Source organism: Protopterus annectens, chromosome 12.part0, assembly GCF_019279795.1.
Source record: "Protopterus annectens isolate FY-2018-M chromosome 12.part0, PAN1.0, whole genome shotgun sequence".
In the NCBI taxonomy this organism is placed as follows: domain Eukaryota; kingdom Metazoa; phylum Chordata; order Ceratodontiformes; family Protopteridae; genus Protopterus; species Protopterus annectens.
The window spans coordinates 372,554,466-372,575,810 of record NC_056746.1 but is presented as its reverse complement, the minus strand read 5'-3'; the positions used below and the strand labels follow the sequence as shown (position 1 = coordinate 372,575,810).

Here is a 21,345-nt window from a genome sequence, read left to right as displayed (position 1 = left end):
CAAACTAGTAAATATAAATTAAGTCCATTACTATGAGTTTTCTACAAATATTAAGTAATCTGTTAAAAATGTATTAAAAACTTATTAAAGGCACCATTGCTCATCCTATTGATCCCCCTTGTTTTTATCCCATTAAAGTATTATTGCATCCCTGAAGAAGAAATTCGAAATAGCCACAGATTTTAGTGTGATCAACTGACTTAGGCACCCATCTGGCACTTTTAAACCTTTGAATTAAATTGCTTTGGTTTGTAGACACTCCTGTTATACTCAATGGATTTTAGTGACTGAATGCTCATAAGTTAGTTATGCTGCAGATAGACTTTTGACCATTCTGATTGGTGCTTTATGAATTCTCTGATAATCCAATGAAGTGCAAGGGCTCTGTTCAACATTCATCACTAATCTGAATAAAGGCTTTGGCCCACTCTTATACACCTACACACTCCGATTGGCTAACTGGCCCTATCTACTCCCATTTACTAGACAATAAAAATCCGTGATTTGACTCTGTAATCTTCTGTAACACTAAGTAGCGCTTGGATGCAGTAATAGACTGTGAAATAAATTCTGTCTAATGATTATTTAGAGTGTCTACTATATATATATATATATATATATATATATATATATATATATATATATGGGTTCCCTTTAGAATCTCGAAAAACTGAAATACCGAATTTCAGTTTGCCAAGATTCTAATCCCGAATGCTTGGAATCACGAAACACCAGAAGCGCGAAATTAGAAATCCCGAAGTTCGGAGCTTCTGGTGTTGTGGTGTAAGAATGGATGTAAGTGCAGGTAAGTTTGTATCAGTGTGTAGGTTATGTGCTGTAGTGTATGTTAGTGTGTGTTTTGGTTGTGATGTGTGTGTGCAAGGGGCTGTGAAATGTGTGGGTATGAGTTGCCTTTGTGTGTGATTGTGCGGTCTCGAAGTTAGAATATATAAGTAGGGGTGGGGGCACAGCCCCCCACATGGGGGGTGCATGGGAGCGAAGCCCCCCTGCTTGTTTCTAGTGTAGGTTAGTTTTGTTTGTGTGTGGGGGGCAGTTGTGTGTTTGTGAGTGTGTGTATGTAAGTGTCGGGATTTTGACTTTTGCAGTTATTGGCATTCGAGATTGTGGTGTTTCGGCTTAATGATCTCGATATTCTGACATTTGGTATTTCAGAATTTCGAGATTATAAAGTGAACCCATATATATATATATATATATATATATATATAGTGGAGATTTAACGGGATGCTTGAGACTGATAGGATAGAGATAGACCACTCTTTGCTGCATTTCTTACTTCTACTACCTCTACTGAGCATTTTGCCTGTATATACTGGTTCTGTCCATTTTACTGGAACTAAAATAGTACTTTTAAGTCAAATAGGACTAGGACCTCTGTACCGGGCATACTTAATACTGGTTACTTTCCCTTTGCAAGTACACCAAAGTATTTAAAACATTAGTTTTTGGTAAATCTTAATGTGAAGAACAGGGATGAGTAAGTTATACTATAACAGTACATAAACTGGGATATAAATGCTGCAACAGTACATAAATGGGTAAGTAGACTCATTGTTGGCCAATAATGTATTGTTCTTATGCGTAATTTAAGGGTTGTCTTAAATAAAATAAAGTGATTACTGCAAAACCTTATCATGCCTTTGAAGTGATATCTTTCTATCCAAATATATTGCAGAGCTGTTACACTGAACTGACTAGTTTGGCATCTCACTAAAGAAGGCCTGGCAATTATTTAAGGACTGAATGTTTGACTATTTAAAAATGTTGTTTTAGCTCTTTTTTATTTTAAGATAACTTAAATATATAAATCTGATTGCACATTACACACCAGGGCCATTCATTGAAAAAGGTGAGACAGCTTCTAGAAGCTATGAAGTCAATGACTCAAAGCACTGCCACTGCATTTAAATGTAAAACAACACTTCCTTATCTCTAGGACAAATCATGTAAAGGGAACACAAACTGCACTATATAATGAAGACAGAACCTATAAAAACAGTATCACATTAATGAGTCAGGCGCCAGGATAACCATTGTGATTAAAATAAATTTAAATGTAATACAAACAGGTAACAATGATTGTTATACTTCAGTAAGGCACAGAATGTCAAGATATAATAAAAAATATTGTAGCATTTCAGGTGGAGTTTTATTTAAAGTAATTTGAAAAATTTGTAGCTGGTGATATATTTTGTTAGTATAAGGGTATGTGTGAATAAATAGCAATACCTTATCTCTTGATACTCATGTTTTATTTATTTGTATTTATCCTTTGTTGACTGGGTTAGTCCCACCAGACTGGTATCCTCTTTTTAAGGGAGGCCTGAGATGGTATTTAGACTACTAGGGGAAATTTGTCCATGGCATCACGAAACTTCCCCTTCTCTTTTCAATAGGTGCCATGGAATTTTTTATATCTACCTGAGCTACCACCAACTAAGGCAGATGGGGCCATGATTTAACATCTCATCTGAAGGATAAGTGACTGATTAAAGTTATTGCTCTCACATCAGTAACTGTGATCTTGGAATGCCGGATTGGTCTGGCTGGTGATAGAGTATTACCATAAAGACAGTTCACGTAGCTTTGGTACAAGAGAAGTATCATCAATCATTCCTAAAAATACTATGTGTGTTAATGGATGTGCAGTTTCAGCTATTATTGGTGAGACAACATTACAATAAACTGGGCTGAGAATAAGGTAGGTAAGATCTTCAGGAGCTGTAATTGTTAATTGTGCTCTGCACCTGGTAAGTGTAAAACTGATTTGGGAGTGGCAAATGGTAGCTATTACCTGTAGCAGTAATGAGCATTTACCATATGATTCTGACACCAAATGTCACTTATATTTAATTGGCAACTCCTGAGATCATAAACTTTGTTTGTCACACAAAAAAGATGATGGCAATGGTGCAGATTCAAAGACTAGAGGCATAATTATTTATAATATTTGGATTTTCTTAATTGTATATAAGTCTGGGAGTGCTAAATAAAAAAGGAAACAGAAGTTAAATGGGAAAATGAAATTGTGTCTTCAGTCCACTTATTGTAAAACTTTTCCACTTTTTTTTAAATTTCCTATGCAACTACGCAGTTGTACATATAGTTTATCCATTTAATTAAAATTTGAAGAAGGATTGCATACTTTTAAAAGTGGCATTCCTTTTATTAGCATCTCCACTTTTTGTTGTGCTTCTGTGGGTGTCTGATAAATGCTTAGCAGATTTAGAGTGTTGTTATGCTGTTCCGCCCACATAAACAATGAAGCACAGGAGGCTGTGTGACATATGCAAGTCTGCATATGAATGCTTCTAATTTTCACTTTTCTTGTTTTATTTAACACATACCATCCGTGTATAATTATTAATGCCATTGTGTTCATTGTTTCCACCAAATAACTATTAGAACATTTATCATCTAATGTAATGGGAAGTAAACATTAAAACTGACTAAATGGATTATTTGTTTTAGTGTACAAAGGATGATAGCTACTAAACTGCAATCTCTTTTTATCAATTAATTTTCTTTGTATATATTTTAAAATATTGAGACTTTTTATATAGCCCCAAAATACACAGACTGATAATTTGTCTTACATTCAAATAGCAAATCAGAGTCATGCAAATGTGTGTATCATCTGAAAATGACCATTAGTTATTAGAAAACTCTCCAAATGTAAAAAAGATGTTATATTTTAAATAATGATACCACAATATGAGATGTATAAATATTCTTGTTTTTTAATACCTTATATTGAATTATCAGTTGTGGCATAGGCAGATTTATATTTATATAAAAGTAATCAAACCATATTAACAAGTTCACATTTATAAACATTTATACATTACATATATTGTTATATACCCTATAATCTAGACAGTATATTACATGAATTATTCAAGTCCTGCCTTCTCTTAAACCTCATTCTTTCTACAAAACATTTTGCATGTATTCTTCCCACAATTACCATTTTTCTGTGTAATTTACTTCTACCCTTTACTAAATATCCCATTTCCTGTTCTTTTATCTGTTACAATATTCAATACTTCAAGAATAGTTGGTAGGTGCGAGCGTGAATGAGCATGTCTTCGTTGAAGGTTGGGCGTCGGGCTGGCAACTCGGCACCGTAAAAATCCACTGCCAATCATGAGCGGACCGGAGTTCTGCTGTGGCGACCCCCTAACCGGGAAAAGCCAAAAGTCAGCTTTTTTGGCAGCCACCTGAATTAAAGTTAATGAGGCCTTACAATATCTAAGCAATTCAGATCTTGTATGCCAGCTCAAAAAATCATTTTCTTAGTTACGCTCATTTGCTCACCCAGTATTCCTGACAGGGTAGTCTGCAGGGAATTTTTAAAGTCTGCCAACTCATTACACTCCCAAAACATATGTTCCTAGTTATTTCTTTCTTTCTTCCCCATCACACCTCCATCATTTGCCATCTACCCGAGGAACAATTCTTTGGAGTCTGCTTGGGATATAAAGGCATCTAAGCAAACGCTTCCAAGTAAAATTCTAAATCTTCTAGACTTTGTTGCATATTTGGGAAATGTACATATGTCCTCCCATTGTTTCTTTGTGAATTGCTTATCTAATCTCTCTTCCCAATCTTTTCTGACCTCTTCTGATAGGAAAGGCAATAACTAGCCTGCAATCCAAATGCCTTCTTGTATATTCTTATTAGTGAAAATGTAATACCTTCCCTATTAACAGAGGCATTACTAGGTGTTAAGTTTGCTTCCATCTCTCTGCCCTCTTGTTTGCTAGTTTCTGTTATTACTGAACAAGAAAAGACAGTTTTGATATAATGTAAATGCAAGCAACATTTCAGCCTTAATTCCATTGTGAGTATTATGATGTGTTAAATAAAACGTCAATGCCTCATTTGGAGTTGAAGCAAGTGTAAAGAACTACATCTGCAGGGACAAAACATTTACTTCTTCAAACATACATTAATTTAATAATGTTATAAAAGCATAACTACCCCTGATTTAAGAAGGCACCTTGTTAACTAAAGGAATTAAATGTTAAGCCACAAACATAGAAACAAGCTCTACCTAATAAACATACCCTAAGTCTACTTGTCTAAAAAGAGGTTTGTGTATGCACTATAGGCAATCCATACAGCAATTATCCCTTATTAGTAAACCTTCAAGAAAAAAAAGCATATATTGTGCTATCAGTATATTACTCATAACTATGCAAAGATTTAGGATTAACTGTTCATAATAATTTGTATCCTGAAACATGGCTGTGATCGTAACAGCATTATATTAAGAAGCTACTGTGACAACCATACTGTCATATTAATCAGCCAGTTGTATAGCTATAGCCTTGTTGTTTCTTAAGGGTTTTCATATATCTATTTCTGAACAGTTAAACCATAAATAAAATGTAAATATTTCTCAGAAAGCTTTCTAAATTCAATTTCACAAATTTCTTGAATAATGCTAAAAATGCATGTGAAACTTGTACAAAATTAGTTTTCTTGTGAGCCTTTAGATGATACAAAACATAGGAAACAAGCTTCAGATTAAATATTACAGATAATCAAAAATAAGTCTAAATGACTTAAGTTGTATTGTTGAAAATAAAACAGACAAAACTAAAACCCCTGTTCAAAATGTTAATTTCATGGACACCTGATTCACATTTAGAAATGTAAATAATGAGACTCAAGAAAAAAGATCATGAACAAATTTGTCATTACATCATGCTAATCCTTCTTGAAAATGAGCTGATACTTTTAGATCTTCACTTGTTTGCCCTGATGCTCTTTTAAGCCACCAGCATTTATTGTGCTTTTTGAAACATTGTAACTGATAATATCGATTCTGGGCCCACTGACCTGTTATTGTACGAACTTCAGAGATCATTGTGGTAGTCTGAATATTTCCCCATTTTTAATTCACCATGTTTTCACTGTCTGTTATGAATCAAACATTCTTGGAATCTTTTTTTTTAAATTTCTAGGCATATTCATTTTGTGCAACAGTTCATTTTACTATTATCAGAGCACTAGTACAAATGGGGTTACTGATGGCATTGGACTTTTGGGTTTAAGTTTGCTATCAAATTAATACTGCTTTTGTTACTCTTTCAACTAAATGATATGATTATTCCCAAAGTTTGTAAAATTCTGATGCATTAGATATTTTCTCTCTTTCAAGTTTTTTGTCAAAAGTTTAAATTTGACTGTCAGATTTTGTCTGAAGAAGTAACTAGTGAGCACAGCTATGAAACTGTTGTAATTTTATCTTTGTACTGCTAGTGTCAGTTTTCAAACCGTTCTTGACTATGGCTGCACTTTCCAAATGTAACTTCATTAATCGCAGAGAGGTTTGATGCAAATACTCTTCCTATTTCTGATGGAACACCCTTCTACCTTTCCCATGCCCTACATCACCAAAATGAGTGGGAAACAATTTATTTTGTGAGAATTCCATTTTTATTAAAACAAACACAGAAGGCTTGTGTCACAATTTAAAGCATGATATTTTGCAAATTATCCCATCTTGTCCGTTCATGCATTTAGCTACTAGACAAACAGCAAAACATAATTCCATAGTCCATCTAAAGGATAAATCCCACTGCCTCAACACACAAACACACACACACACACACACACACACACACACACTGCACTATGTATGTATCATATATTCATGAATTTCTTGATTTTCACCCCACAGCATTCTAAAGAAGGTTGTTCAAAACAATTGCTGCCCTGTTTGAGCAAAAAAGGGTCTTCAGACCGCCTGAAAGTTATTCACTCCCCAACTCCACATTATGTCCTTTAGTCATTGCACATCTTTAATGGATCTCCATTTTGAACCGTATTGACTGCTAAAATGTGTGTATCATTTTCTCCACTGCCTCCAGAATAGACATATTTATTGCATTCATGTGGTTTCTAATGCAAAACACTGTAGGATTGTGTTGCTTTTCTTTGAACCAACTCCACCCTAAGCCCTTTAAGGAGTGGGGGTTTCCAAGACTTGTGTGTTCTGATCTTGCTATGGTTATTGCCTTGCCTTCACAAACTTTGCTCAGCAAAAATGTAACATAATGTAATTTAAGGGCACTGACACTTACTATATTTTTGACATGGCAAACAGGGTTTATACGTTTGTAAACAATCACTTTTCTGTAACTGCTTTGTTAAGCACTTAGCAGCCTCTGTGGAAATTAAAATAAAATGCTATAATTAAAAGGACTGAGATTTTTTCTGTGGTGGAGTCAAGTCCACAGTTATACCAAATGAGCAGGTCGGAACCAAGTAGTTCTTATCATCCCCGTACTAAAAATCTATAATTTTAAAATGTTTTTCCCCTCCCTACTTGACAATAATGCTCTGTGCTTAACATACAAACCGTGGACCCCGGAGAGATATGTCATAGCTTACTGTTACCCCTCGCACGGGCATTGGGAGAACGTTGTACCTGTCTTTCCGAAAGAGCGTATTTTGTAGCTGTAAGCTTAAATAAGTACTGTTCAGTTTTCACTATTGTTGTACCGTATCCAAGGGGTGCGTTTCGTATACAATCTGGAATCATAATCTCATTTAGTGTTTTTTTTCCCCTTACGGTATGTATTCGTTTTTTAAACTAAAATCTTGTTATAAACCGCTGCCTGCCTTGCGACTACGTTTACCCTCCTTTATTATTTAGCAGGGCACGTTGTGATACATTTTGTATAGTATCTGTGTGGCTTTCACTCAGTCACAGTAACATGCCGAAGAGGGTTTATTGGGATTGCTTATTTATCAGCCATATGACAGCACAGAAGACTTGTTTTCATTTTATTATCAAACATTAAGGCAATCTGTGCAGACTTTGGGTTTGTTGTTTTGTGTCACATTAAGTGTTTTAGATAAGTTTCTTAAATGTAATGTTAATACTGGTGGTTGGCGTTAGCATCCTAATTTTCTGCAGCTTCATACCTCTCAAGTTGTCCAGATTTTCGCAAATTGTCCAAACTTTTGCCTCATATTTTTGGCCTGCGTCTCATACAATTGTGGTTTTCTGGCAAATAACTGTCAAATTATTGAGGATTGAAGTCAGAAAATAATGGTAAACATTTGAGTTTCAGACTTCATATTCTTCTGAAAATTCACGATAACGCAGAACCTGTTAGTCTATCAACTTTCTAAGTCTGTAAGAGCAATATTTAAAAAGTGTCCCTGTTTTTGGTCCTTTGTCCCCCCATCTTTTGGAGCTTTGTCCAGATTACTTGCTCTAAGAGGTTGAAAGGTATGTGCAGCTTTTAAAAGAACGTTAAGACATACGTGTTAAGTAACGTATCAAAGCATTTAGTTGGCAGTATTCATAGCTTTTTGTACAATAGGAAACAGCAGTCCAAATCTGGATTGTCATACAAAGTGATGGAAATATAGTAACCCAAATTTCTGCGTGCTCCTTTACATCCCAGACGTGCCCTTTACCACTGCTGGTTCGAGTTACCATTTACAGAAGACCCCCGTCCCAAAAGAAAAACCGTATCTACCAAAGACAAAGACGTTTTTATAGAATGCTTTATGGTCCGTGAATGCTGACGCGTTTTTCAATAATGTAGTTTATTTTTTAAATAACAAAATACGACAAACCGGTCCATGCCTTTCTGTGACAGGTTTGGCTTAGACTACAGAGAAGGGCTGCTGCTTCGCACGCCGAGCACGGTCCTCTCAGCGCGCCCATACTGACAGAAACCGCTGGGGGCGCGCAACTAGAGGCACGGAGGCGAGCACCAGTATGAACGAGTGTGATCCCGATAGTGGCCAACGGTAGCGCTGGCCCTCTCCTTTCCCCCCTGTGCTGTGGGTTTGTGTTGAGTGAGAGAGTGTGTGAGACCGAGGAACGAATGAGTGGCAGATATGGGGAATTCGGTGTGTTTTCTTTCAGAATCCCGAACTTCTACAACTCCGGCCTTCTGTTTGGCTGACAGCGGGCTGCGCCCGTGAGTACCGGGGGCTTCCATGCTCTCGGCACGGAGAGGCGGCCGCTTCCAGGTGAGTGCTGAAACTTTAGCGATTGAAACTGGGGGGCCGCACGATTCGAGCTGGAAGGGTGGGTGCTTTTTTTTGGAACAGCTGCCCAGGCAGGGGAAGGGGCTGTCAACAACCTTGTGTTAGAAGAGTCTGCTGTTAGTCGCTAGAGGGGAAGTGGAGGGCTTGCTCCCCAGTTAGAGTCGCTTTTGCTGAGCCGCAGGGCACTAGGGTAAGGCCATGCTGCCCCCCGCGGGCCCCTTTCATGTGCGGCTACCGGTGCATGCTGCCGCCGGGGTTATAGTGTGACGGCCAGTGCTGCTGTTGTTTACGAAGGCCTGCCTGGCAGCTGATGAGAGGTGGAGAGTCTGTCTCACGAGTTGGTCAGATCCCTCTCCAGTGCTCTGGGATCCCATTGAGAGGCCGTGGGAGTTTAGTGTACCCGTTTGCATTAGCTTTTGTGAAACAGATCATGTAGGGGACAAGTGTATGAAGCTGTAACAATGTGTAACATCTACCACTTTTAAATGTTTAAAATATATGGAGTGCGCTGTTTGACTTTTGATAAGATTCATACATTAGCTATAGCAGAACATCTCTTTATTGCAACTACAGCATACATCTAACATTTATGTTATTCACTGGTAAGCAGTGTGCAAACTGGTGGTATACTGCTATTAAAATGTACTCGGTTCAATGTATTTTACTGGATAAGCACATAATATATATATATTTTATAGTGGTGTCAATTACATGTAAATGCAGTTATGGACGTCACTGAATGTCTTATGGGCATTTTGCATGAAAAGTATTCTAGTGTTAGGGTTATATTATGCGTGGAGACATACTAGAAATACAGATGTAGATGTTTTACATTGTGTATGCTTTGGGGGATGGTGAAAGCGGTTGGTGAGTAGTTTTTACCAATAACACTATTTGCATGCAGCAGAGTTACTTTATTTTTGTAATGTTTGCTCTTAGTGAACGTATTGGCTTCTGGGAGAGGTTATCGTATGATTTTTGATGTTTGGTGTTGGATTTGGTGCTCTGTTGGCCGTGATAGTCTACCTTGAACTGATACTTGTATCTCAAGGTTACGTATGTTGGCATTTGCCCATTGGAAACATAGTTGTTGCTCTGAATGGATGAAACCAGTATACTCTTAACTATTTGATGATTTTCAGATTTCCAAGAAGTCTGAAATATGTACAGTAAACTGTAAAGTGATGCTGAGCTATGTATAAAAGTGAGAGTGGCTTAAGATGTGTTTTGGTTGATGGCCAGTGGTGCTAACATCAGTGTTTTACTTTCACTGCCATAATGCATTGGGAATACCAGTAAAGGCTTTTTTTTTTTCTTGTTTTTTTAATGACAGAATAGACTGTAGATATTTTTGCTGTCACCTATTTAACATCTTTGTTTTCTTGTATTGTGTTGCATGTAACACAAATGTGGATCTTGATCTGGTGTATTTAGCCTTTCTGCTGTTTGGCACCCAGGTAGTTTATTCTGCTGTTTGTGGGGAAAATACTTCTTGCTTTTTTCTAATACCAGAGTGGAAGAGATTTTTTTTTAATTTGGTTGGTGATAAATGATGCTTCCAGGAATTAATCCGCCGTTTCATGTGCAGAGATTTTTTTTTATTATGTTGGTGATACATCTGATATTTCCCGGAATTAATCCGCTGTTTCATGTGCATGGTAGTACATTGTGTTATGTATAAGTATTTTCTGATATTCACCATTTGTTGAGCTTGTTACTCTGTCATTTCATATTAAGTTGCTTTTTATGGGACTTTTATTTGCAGGTACAATGTTATTTTTCAGTCTTTTCTTCTGCTGTGTGCAGTATGACTGGGCAGTGGAGTCATTGCAGATATTTCACTGTTTTGAGCGATACAGTTTGGAAATAGGAACAGTACAAAACTTTGCCAGTAGAATTTTTAGTAATATTTCTTGTATAGCTGTCATTTACATTGCACAAGATTAAAGTTGCCGTAGTGAAGCATAGTAATGTGCTGAGTAGTGCACATTGCTTTGCAAATACATTGTTATAGGAACTGAGGATGAGGATAACATGTGATTTTGATCTTGTATGTAAACATGTTTTCTTATTTTTTGCATAGTTTAATTGTGGCATCCTCCAGCCCTGTTAAAATATTGGATACATTTAATTTGTAGATATCAAAAATCTGCATTGCGTAAGATGTCCTTGATAATTTATCTAGGAAATTGCTTTCATCTGTTTGTGCTTTTGGTTCATGTCTTGCAATTTCCTAGACAGTTCTGGTAAAAGTGCACCATTTCCTTGTGTTTTAGTGCCCTGTGAGTGCTGGTCATGAGCTTGAGAATAGTTCATGTTTTTGTAGTAAGCTGGTAGGTTTTAATTATGCAGGCTTTAGCTTTGTCATGTAATTTCATTTGTAGTGAATTTTCTCATTTTGGATTCTTTCTTGTTGCGAGAGAAAAATAACTGCATATCACACAATTTATAGTCACAGTTTCTGTCATATAATACATAATTCTAATGAAGACTTGATTATAATAAATTCATTGTTGCTTAAAAATTACATACCTTTGACTCGACTGATTTGTTGCTGCAGGTGATTGACTGTATTTTTGTTTTTATTTTTGAAACACTTAGAAATGTGAGCCAACTTTACTTATTTATTTTATGTGGTGGGAGGTGATTAGTGCATGGGCAAATAAAAAAATTTAGGAATTAAGATAATAGGCAATCGTGCAGACAGAAGTAAGCAAAAACAGAGGTGTGACATTAACAGGATTTGGTAATGGATAATGTAAAATATGTATGCTGAAGTAGATAGTCAGCATTTTTTAGAAAAAATATATATATATTTCATTAGTGGGCAAATAAGAAAAATGAGGAATTAAGGTTATAGACAGTCATGTGCAGAAGTAAGCAAAAAGTGTGACATTAACAGGATTTGGTAATGGGTAGTGTAAAATGTCTGTGGGAGTAGATATTAATCATTTTTTGAAAAAATATATATTTCATTAGTGGTAATTTGGATAGAGGCTAGACAACTGAACAGTATTGAGGTCAGCTGCAGTTATAAAACTGGTGAACCTGAAATTGGAATGTACTTAACTGCACAGAGTCGTTTTAGAAGCTTGATTTGTTCATGGGTGGCTGCAGTCACTAGCAGTGTTCTTCCATGTGCAAGATAACTGCTGTTAGTTGTGTGTGTCTAGAATGTTAAACATGACTTTTATATTGTCTTGGTTTGCAGGTTATCAGTGGTCCTGTGCCAGGAGTAATGTATATTATAAATTACAGATTTGTGAAAAAAATGTAAACTTTTTGTTGGTTTTCATTTCCTCACATTTTTGTGAAATGTTTAAGTTCTCAGTTGGAATTTGAAGTAGAAATAAGTACTAGTTCTTAGTTTTGAACAAGGTGATTCCAGGACTTTTTTTTTGCGATGAGTTTTTTTTTTTTTCTAACCACCATATTGGATATGAATGTTTTATCAGGTGGCTGGATTTAGCTACTGGCCACTGGAAGATTAGTCTGGGAGTGTATATTTTTGGTTTATTCCATTTTCTGTAGTCATAAGAGCTGTGTGAAGATCCACAGAAGTACTTGGAAAGTAAAACCGCAGGTCCGAAGCTTTATGTTTGAAGTAGCAGTTGTGTAAGTAAGCACTTGACTGTGATTAGAAATTGAACTGTTTTGTTAGATTCAAGTCTCAAAGCACAAACCCAGAAACTGTAAAGTGAAACACAATTTTACGGTCTGGAATAGAGATTTGCTGGTGATGAGAAGCTGCTGCACAAGCTGTATTTGGAGCAGTTTGCTTTACTAGCACGGTAACAGCAGGAAGTTTTCTTTTTGTTTTTATTTGGGACTAATTAAGGCTGTTTTGTCCTGGCATTTGTGTATCCACAATAATTTTTCCTTGAAGTTTGGAAAAGTGGTTGCTCTTTTTAATAAATACAAAAGTAAATAACAGCTGTACTTGATATGCTGATGGTCTTGATGAGCTTTGTCTTTTTCATATTGCAGGGTATAGAGTCAGGCGTATTTGGTACAGTAAGCGTGCACTTTTATGAGCATTTCACAGACGCATAGTTTAGAAAGTTCCAGATGTTTGGTCTTTTGTGAAGTAATGCTCTGCAAAGGTCTGTGCTACAGACCTGTTTAAAACTATTCATATATTTTATGGGTACTGGGGCAGCTCTTGGAGAGGTGCATTAATTTTAAAATGTTAGATAGTTTGGTTGGGGGACAAGATTTGAGTTTAAAATGCAAATGTCTGGCTGCACACCCACAAATTGACTAATGTTGAAGAACGTGTTTGGATATAACTTTATTAGAATGCAGAGAATATTGAAAGATAATTGAAATACGATTTTTCATTTTAGGAACTGGAGCTGATGCTGACTTTTTGGTAATAAAGTTTTTTTGTTCCTTGTGTGTCATGGCAGTTTGCAAAGTACGAAGGTGTTTTTAGTTACATTTTTGAATTGTCAGCAGATTAAAGCTAGAAAAATCCATTGACTTGTTTTTTCTTTTGTACAGCAGATCAGCAAGATTTAAGAAAGGAACATTTTACTGTCCTATGGTTTATGTAGATGAGGTTGTAAAGTGCATGTTTATTCTCATTTCTGATTTTTGTTGCATCAATGTGCGTCTGATTTAAGAAGTCATTATTTATTTAGCAGAAGCAGTTCACACACATGAGAACATCTGGCTGGAGAGGTACAACAGTCTCTGTGAAGGTAATCCTGTGGGGTTTTTGTATGTGCGTCTAACTCTAATCGTTGTAAGGATTATCGTAGTGTGAAAGGTTGGGCACACTGTTGTGTAAGACTGCGTAAAGTGTGACTGAAACATTGGGTAGGGTGGAGGAATTGCCTGTCCCTGTGGCGTGACAGATCTTGTGAGTTTGCTGAACTTGGTGCCATTGCTTCCGGTGAGGAAAAATTTTGTTTGTAACTGGTTGCTGCCATAGTCTTAGTTTTTGAATTTTTTAATAGGCAGGCAAACTGTGATATTGTTGTGTCCACAGGAAAGTGATTTGAATGTGTAAAGTAGGTTTTCACAACTTTTTGGCTGTGTACTCTTGATTTTGTAAAATATTAATTATTGGTTCTGCTGTGAACTTGGTTGTGGCCAAAAACGGTTTAGAAAGATCAGTTTGCTTACCAGTTAACAAAAATAAATTGAAGTTTAGGGGAACTTCTGTTGCGTTTCAGTATTAATGTCCATATATTTTTGTTTTTACAGGACAGCTGCAGCCCCAGTAGCACTCTCAACCAGCCGGTGGATTTTGGTGTGCTGAAGTTGGAACTGTATTGGTTTGGGCACAGAGGTTATAAAAATGAGTGTGAAGGGGAAGGGGTTCCCAGTGGACCTTGGTGGAAGCTTTACTGAAGATGCACCAAGGCCGCCGGTCCCTGGTGAAGAAGGAGAGCTAGTAACAACAGAAACCAGACAATGTAATTATGGCCTTTATTCTGGAAAAAGTGATGGGATTAAAAATGATACATCTACAGCAACACCAAGGAGACCAGATCTGGACTTAGGATATGAACCTGAAGGAAGTGCGTCTCCTACTCCTCCTTATTTGAGATGGGCTGAATCATTGCACTCTTTGTTGGATGACCAAGATGGAATTAACCTATTTCGAACTTTTCTCAAGCAGGAAGATTGCTCTGACCTCCTGGACTTCTGGTTTGCCTGTAGTGGCTTTAGGAAACTGGAGCCCAACGATTCCAATGAGGAGAAGAGATTGAAACTGGCAAAAGCTATCTTTAAGAAGTACATCTTGGACAGTAATGGGATTGTGTCCCGGCAAATCAAGCCTGCTACAAAAACCTTTATAAGAGACTCTGTGATGAGGCAGCAGATTGACCCTGCCATGTTTGATCAGGCCCAAATGGAGATCCAGTCTATGATGGAGGAGAACACATACCCTGTTTTTCTTAAGTCTGATATTTATTTGGAATATACAAGGACAGGTGGTGAGAGTCCAAAGGGTTACAGTGATCAGAGTTCTGGATCAGGGACAGGGAAAGTTCTGTCTGGATATTTACCGACTCTCAATGAGGATGAGGAGTGGAAATGTGACCAAGATCCCAATGACAAAATTGGTGTGGATGTCCCACCTGCCAGTGCACTTACTCGGAATTTACTCCTTGAGACAGCACCCCAGCGTGCCACCCCTCCCAGAAGGTATGAAGGAAGAGAATATAGGTAAGTGATTCTGATTAAGTAAATCAATTTTTTGTGTGTTGGCAAAATGGTGGCTTAATCTTGCATGCATTTCTGTATTTTTAAAAATCATTGTCTAACCTTAAATGATGTTGTTGGATGTCTTGTCATTTTGCAAAAAAAAACCCCTCACACTGGTAAACACCCAGTATAGAATTATAAAAAAAAGTTCAAGAATAAACAGCAAAAGGAACTCACAAAATGATGTAAAAATAAGTTTAATAGCAAAGCTTTCGAGGTAAAACTCTTTTTCAGTGAAGATTTTTTTTTTTTTTACATCAGTTTGTGAATTCTTTTTGGTTTTTATTCTTAAAATGTATTTTTGTTTGGGGTATGGTATATTATAACAAACCTATTGGCCTATATAAAAAGAATGAAATGGCGGTGGGGAATTGAATGTCACCTGGGTTGGAAACACGTTGTATTGCTGCTGTTGTAGGTAATTTGCTCAAATACTTATTTGCTGTAAATGTATATCATTTAACTATTGTTTTGTTTTACATTTTCAAAACATATCTGTGAAAAATGAAAATCCTTAAGAGATTACATTCACACTTAGTCTTATGTTTTAAAATTCTTGAAGAGCCTGAATGGGGACATTTTCTTTGTGAATTTGTGTATTTTCTCTGCATGTTCTATGTGCTGAAATGTAGAGTTTAACATTAGGTGAGCACTTTGGTCCGTAGTCACAATTTCTTTATTTGCTTTTTAAGATTAATTTGCCTTACGGTTGTTGTATTCCATTAACATTTTTACGGAGTTACCAAGAAAGGTACTGAGGTTGTCCAGCACCCGTTTTTTAAATAACTGCTTTGTTGCATTTTTCTTGATGTTTTCCCATCATGTAGCTTAAAATTCTAGTTTTTATGGGCGAGAAATTACCTTTTCTTCTCTGTCTATGCACCCATAGTTTTTAAAAGTATTTTATTCTGTGCAGTGAAATGTGCTGAAATTGTTAAAAATGGCCATGTTTGCTATGATTTTATTTATTTATTGCCTGAGTGTGTATGGTTGGCTAATCTCCATTTTATGTAATCATGGTCATCATCTTAAGTATTGGAAGAGTTTGTTGCTCAGAAACAGGAAATATTCAGGGTGGGGTCAGGGCTATGTGGGGGCTACATTCCTGAAGGTTGGTACACTGATCCAAAAATTCTGGCTGCCCTCCCTAATCAAACACCCCAGCTCTTTGCTGGGTAATTTCATCTACAGAATAAAGTTGTGCTTTGTTTGCTTACTGGTTTGTTTTTCTTACTGAGCTGCAGTAAAATATTTGGCTGTAGAAAGTTGATGGTATCAATAAATGGCAATACAGTTACTACATAAAAATCACAGTGGTTATGATAAAATGCATCAGTTTAATTATTTTTATAGGGAATTATTGGCTGTGTTCTGCCTTTATTCATAATAGTACACTCAGAGTACTTGTGTTGTTTGAAACAGGAGTGTCGTGAATGTGGCTAAGCTGAAAAATCATTTGTAGTGGTTAATGACACGATGAATACATTGACAGCATTGCTAGACAGTAGAACATTGGAGTCTGTAAATGAAAGAGTACTGACCAAGTACATTAAACCTGAAGATATTTGTATAGCATGATGCTTGTGACAGTAGTTCATACCATAAATACCAGTTACTTTCCTCCCCTTTTTAACTGATGGGAATGCTTTTGTGTCCAGAGTCTGAATGTCAGGCTAACTGATGGGATATTTTCTATGACTTGATGGTTCCAGAATCTGAATGTCAGGCTAACTGATGGGATTTTTTTTCTATGACTTGATGGTTATGCTGTTTGCAATTCTTTGTATAAACTGTCTATTATGGTGATTTGTTGAAAATAATGTAGTTACTACAAATGATTTTGAATACTGTTTGATTTGTATATAAACTGTCTATTATGGTGATTGTTGAAAATAATGTAGTTACTACAAATGATTTTGAATACTGTTTGATTTGTATACAAATTGAATATAGACAGAGTAAATAATAAAACACTCATTTCAGTAGTTATATATTTTAAACGCAGGTTGTTTTTGCTGCACACTTTTCTTAATGCATGCAGTTGTTTACTCTGTATCTTCCTTAAGCACATATAATAACATACTGTCCCTGTACAACAGTGAATGCTTTGTGTACCCCCTCTTTTATGACTGTTTGTTTTTATCAGAAACCTGTCGTAATTAGTCAATATTGGACCATATTGTAAATGCTGACTTGCATGTGACACAGTCATCAGCTTAGCTAGCAGATTTGGTGTGTGTTCAGTTTCTCAGCTTTCAGAGCTCGGACATACCTAAAGGAGATTCGGTCTTTAACATTCAGAGCTTGGGAACAACATGTATGTTTTGCTGGGCAGATGAAACCTTCCCAGACTACTCTTCTACCTTCTCATACCCATGATTCTCTGTCTTTCTCAACCACCTCTTTTTATTTTTACCATCTCGAAATACATTTAGTTGGATTCTAAATTACCCCAACCTTCATTAGGGAGCATTTATGTTAGTCTCTTTTTCTGCTTAGTTACAAATGCATGTTGGCATCCATCTTTGTCACTTTGTTTGGTTCTCATTTGTTTTGATATTATAATGTAATGCTTTTGAGTGTTCTTTTTCTACCATTAAGGCATTCTTGCCTTTCTTTAATGGAGTGTTTTTTTTTTTTTGCCAGCATGTTTCTTTCATTGAAAAAGTGTGATTTGGCAAAAAGTTGCAACAGATGTGTTTTATTTGGGCCCTCTGTGTTTGTCTAATTGCCTTCTATGCTCAATTGCGAAAGATGCCGCCTTCTGCAGATTTTTTTGCATACTGTTTACTCTTGTCAGCTGCTATTTTATGCATACAAATCTTGTTAAAACTGTCACAAGTGTGTTTTACAGGGGAAGGTAGGAGGTCGTTCCTGCTAAAATGTGGGGAAAAGGTACTTGGTGAGAATTACATGGATAGTGTTAGTTTTTCGGCATCGGGGAGATGGTTTCTGATCAGTTGTCTATAGTCAAGGTAGTCGAAGCTTATCTCGCAGCTTTGTATGGTGGTAAGGTAGTTTATGCTACCTTATGGTCCCTTCCCACTTTAACCATTACACAACAAGACTCTGTTGATAATGGAGATAGAGCCACTGCACTAATAAATTATCTGATGTTGTTAATCTTTCCATTTATCACCGATGGGTTCAGTTCCGAGCCCTCATTAAGTCGGCCTAGTACCAAGCTCGTGCCAGCCAAAAAACTCCTAAGCTTCTACCTACAATGTCCTTCTCCCTGTTACCTCAGCTGTCGTTTGCCACGTAACCGTAAAGCCACATTTCAGCCGAGCTCTCAGCTAAGTGGAAACTTTTTGATATTTTGTGAGAAAATTGCTTGATTCTCTTATCGTTAGTGGTTTATATTCATTGATCTTCACTTTTACAGTTAGATTTACCCCTTTATCTCTTTTCTTCTACCCTTTTGGTAATCTTTTAAGTACCATTGGTGGTACGGCCCTCTCTTTTTACCTTTGTGTTATTCATTGAATACCATAGCTGGTATTCCTTCCTTTTCCATCTAGTTGTGTGTTTTTGCTCTTAGTATAGATACTGTGTGTTTTTTGTTTAGATTTAGGCCTAGACTAAATAGGATTTAAGATTGTATTTGAAGACTTTTTGTTGCGTTAACTTGTCGTGATGTCTGACAAGAAGGGTACTTTAGGTTTCAAGCACTGTACTTTGTGTAATGGTAAACTTCTTAACAGTGACTCCCATGATGATTGTGTTTATTGCTTTGGAGTGCCCCATCTTTCAGTGCAGCCTCCCTATGTAATTTGCCAAACTTTTAGCCAGCACACTCTGAACAAGCACAAGAATAAGTTTGATTCTAAAGGGCCTACTTAAATCGCCCTTTTCAGGAGCCGTTTCTGCTATGGAGGTCTCAACCCCTCCTAGGAAAGATAAAAGGTCCCATACGGTTCCCTCTTCACACTCTGGTGATCAGGGCACGTCTGTCAAACCTAAGGTGCAAAAGCTTTCTTCGGAGCATAAATCTGCCTCATCGGCTCCAAACTTATCTGCTCCAGGCACTACGACTGTTACTATATCGGCCCCAGCTTTGGCACCGACCATAAACCTGCCTACTACGACTTTGGCACAGTGCATGCCTATCTCTGCAATGGTGACTCAACCTCCCGTATCGGCTCTGAGTGCTCGTCTGGCACTGCGCTCTCTTACGGCTCCAACTACAATAGATTTGACTCCACTGCTCCCGGTCTCCAAACTTGAGACTTCTGTATCAGGCATCACGGGCCCAATACTCTTCGTCCGTAGACCTGTTTCTAGGCCAAGCCTATAGCCGGCAGCCAGGGGGATCCACATTCCTTCCAAGACTCATCCCCCTACAGGGTTTGGGTTAATTTCTCCACAGACTCCATCCTATTCTCCTCCTTTGACCACCTTGGTTCCAAAGCCTTCTGCTCTGACATCTCTTTCTGAACCCCCCCCCCTGTCTCGGCACCAGTAGTGGACCTCACCTTGGCTCCGGGACTGTCCCTTTGGTCCTCTGTTCCTACTGAACCAGTCCTTCCTCAACCGTGTGATTGGGCTGCGGGCTCTTCGGTTGGTGGCACACGGACCTGAGTGTTTCTTTGGTTCCATTCTCTGTACCGGGAGCTTTGTCTGCTCTGATCCTGCTTGAGGCTCCATCTTGAGGAGCGGATTTGATGGAGCAGGGTATGACCCTGGTTCTGAGGTTGTCTCAGTTCTGGGCTCCCATCCCTCTTCGGGCGGACCAGCTTTCTGTGCGATGGAGAGGGCTGGTGCTTCTGGAAGCATTCCGCTGATGTCTGAACCCCAGTTTTCTCTCCCTGAGCTACAGCTGCCACGGGCTATCTGCCTGGGGCTCCAGGCAGGAACGCCACAGGAAACCCTTGTACAGGGTGCCCACTCTTATGAGTTCTCCTCAGAAGCCCCCACTGAGGATCCCCCGTGGAAGAGATCATGCAGGAGGAAGCACGTAGACTCACCTGAGGAGTCTCTTATGGGGGACATGGATTTCGATGATGGTGGAGGGTCCACACGGTCACTTCCTGATGAGGTCTCCTTTGGAGACATCCTTGAAATCGTGTAACAGATGGGTGACTGGAAGCCCACTAATCCTTCTTCTGAGGAGTCCATGTTCCTGCAGGCTTTCCGTGCCTGGACTTTTACCTCTTAGGTGACCCCACCTGCAGAGGAGCTAGTTCAGCTCGTGGTGCAGCGTGCCTGGAAGAACCTTGACTCTCTGTTGAGGTGATCCCACAGAGACCAGACAAGACTCTCTCCCCACCCAAGGAACACCCACATTGGTCCTGAGGTTTACCAGTCGATGCTATGGTGGTGGTGGCGACCACTAAAAAGGACCTAGCTGAAGAGAGTCCTACTGTCCACCTGCCCAACAGAGACTCCCGGGCCGTGGACAGATTAGGGAAGCAAATTTTTGTATCGGCGACCTTTGCAAAAAGGTCCCTGAACTACTTGACACATTTTACGAGGCTCCAAAGAGACTTGATTTCCAAATTCTCTGGAGTACTTGCAGGGCAGGTGACTGACGAAGTGAGGGACAAAGTTGTATCGCAGCTCGCAACACTGGAATCTGTCTCCAATTCATCCATGAGGTTGCTTTCACACGCAACTGCAGGAGCAGCTAGAGCTGCGGGTTCATGCATAGTTATGAGATCTCACACCTGGATGCACATTTGTGACCTCGCAGACCCCCTCAAGTCTTCCTTTTTGAATGCTTCCATCGAAGCATCTTCATTGTTTGTCTCTAAGGTAAAGGACACTCTGGCCAGGTGTGAGCAGGACGGTAAGACCCTGTCTGCCGTAGGCCTACGTTTTTCCAACCCTCAACATTCCTTCTCCAGGAACCAGAGGAGTGGGAAGATGTGGCACAACAAATCTCGGGGTCCTTTCCATGCCGCACGTGGTGATGATACCCCCTGGGGCAGAGGGGGGTAACAATTCCGGAAGATGCCCCTTTTGGAGGCAGAGGGGGGGTTCGTGCAATCAAGGCCCCAGAGACTCCTTCTCTGGAAAGCCTTACCAACACTCCTGAAGAGCGGCCCGATTGCTTGCCTCTGGAAGCAGTTGGGGTAATTT

General features: G+C 38.4%; 1 protein-coding gene across 2 annotated transcripts in view; it reads left to right on the top strand.

The window, feature by feature from the left end:
• Positions 1 to 8,711: 8,711 nt before the first annotated feature.
• The window catches only part of AXIN1 (axin 1), a 1,214,366-nt gene continuing 1,201,732 nt past the window's right edge, over positions 8,712 to 21,345 (top strand). Inside the window, exons 1-2 of one of the 2 annotated variants that reach the window (XM_044089473.1) lie at positions 8,712 to 9,027; positions 14,257 to 15,225. In XM_044089473.1, coding sequence (XP_043945408.1) covers positions 14,351 to 15,225 — 875 coding nt within the window. In that variant the 5' untranslated portion in view covers positions 8,712 to 9,027; positions 14,257 to 14,350. The remainder of the gene's footprint in view (positions 9,028 to 14,256; positions 15,226 to 21,345) is intronic. The other variant, XM_044089474.1, reaches the window with a different exon arrangement.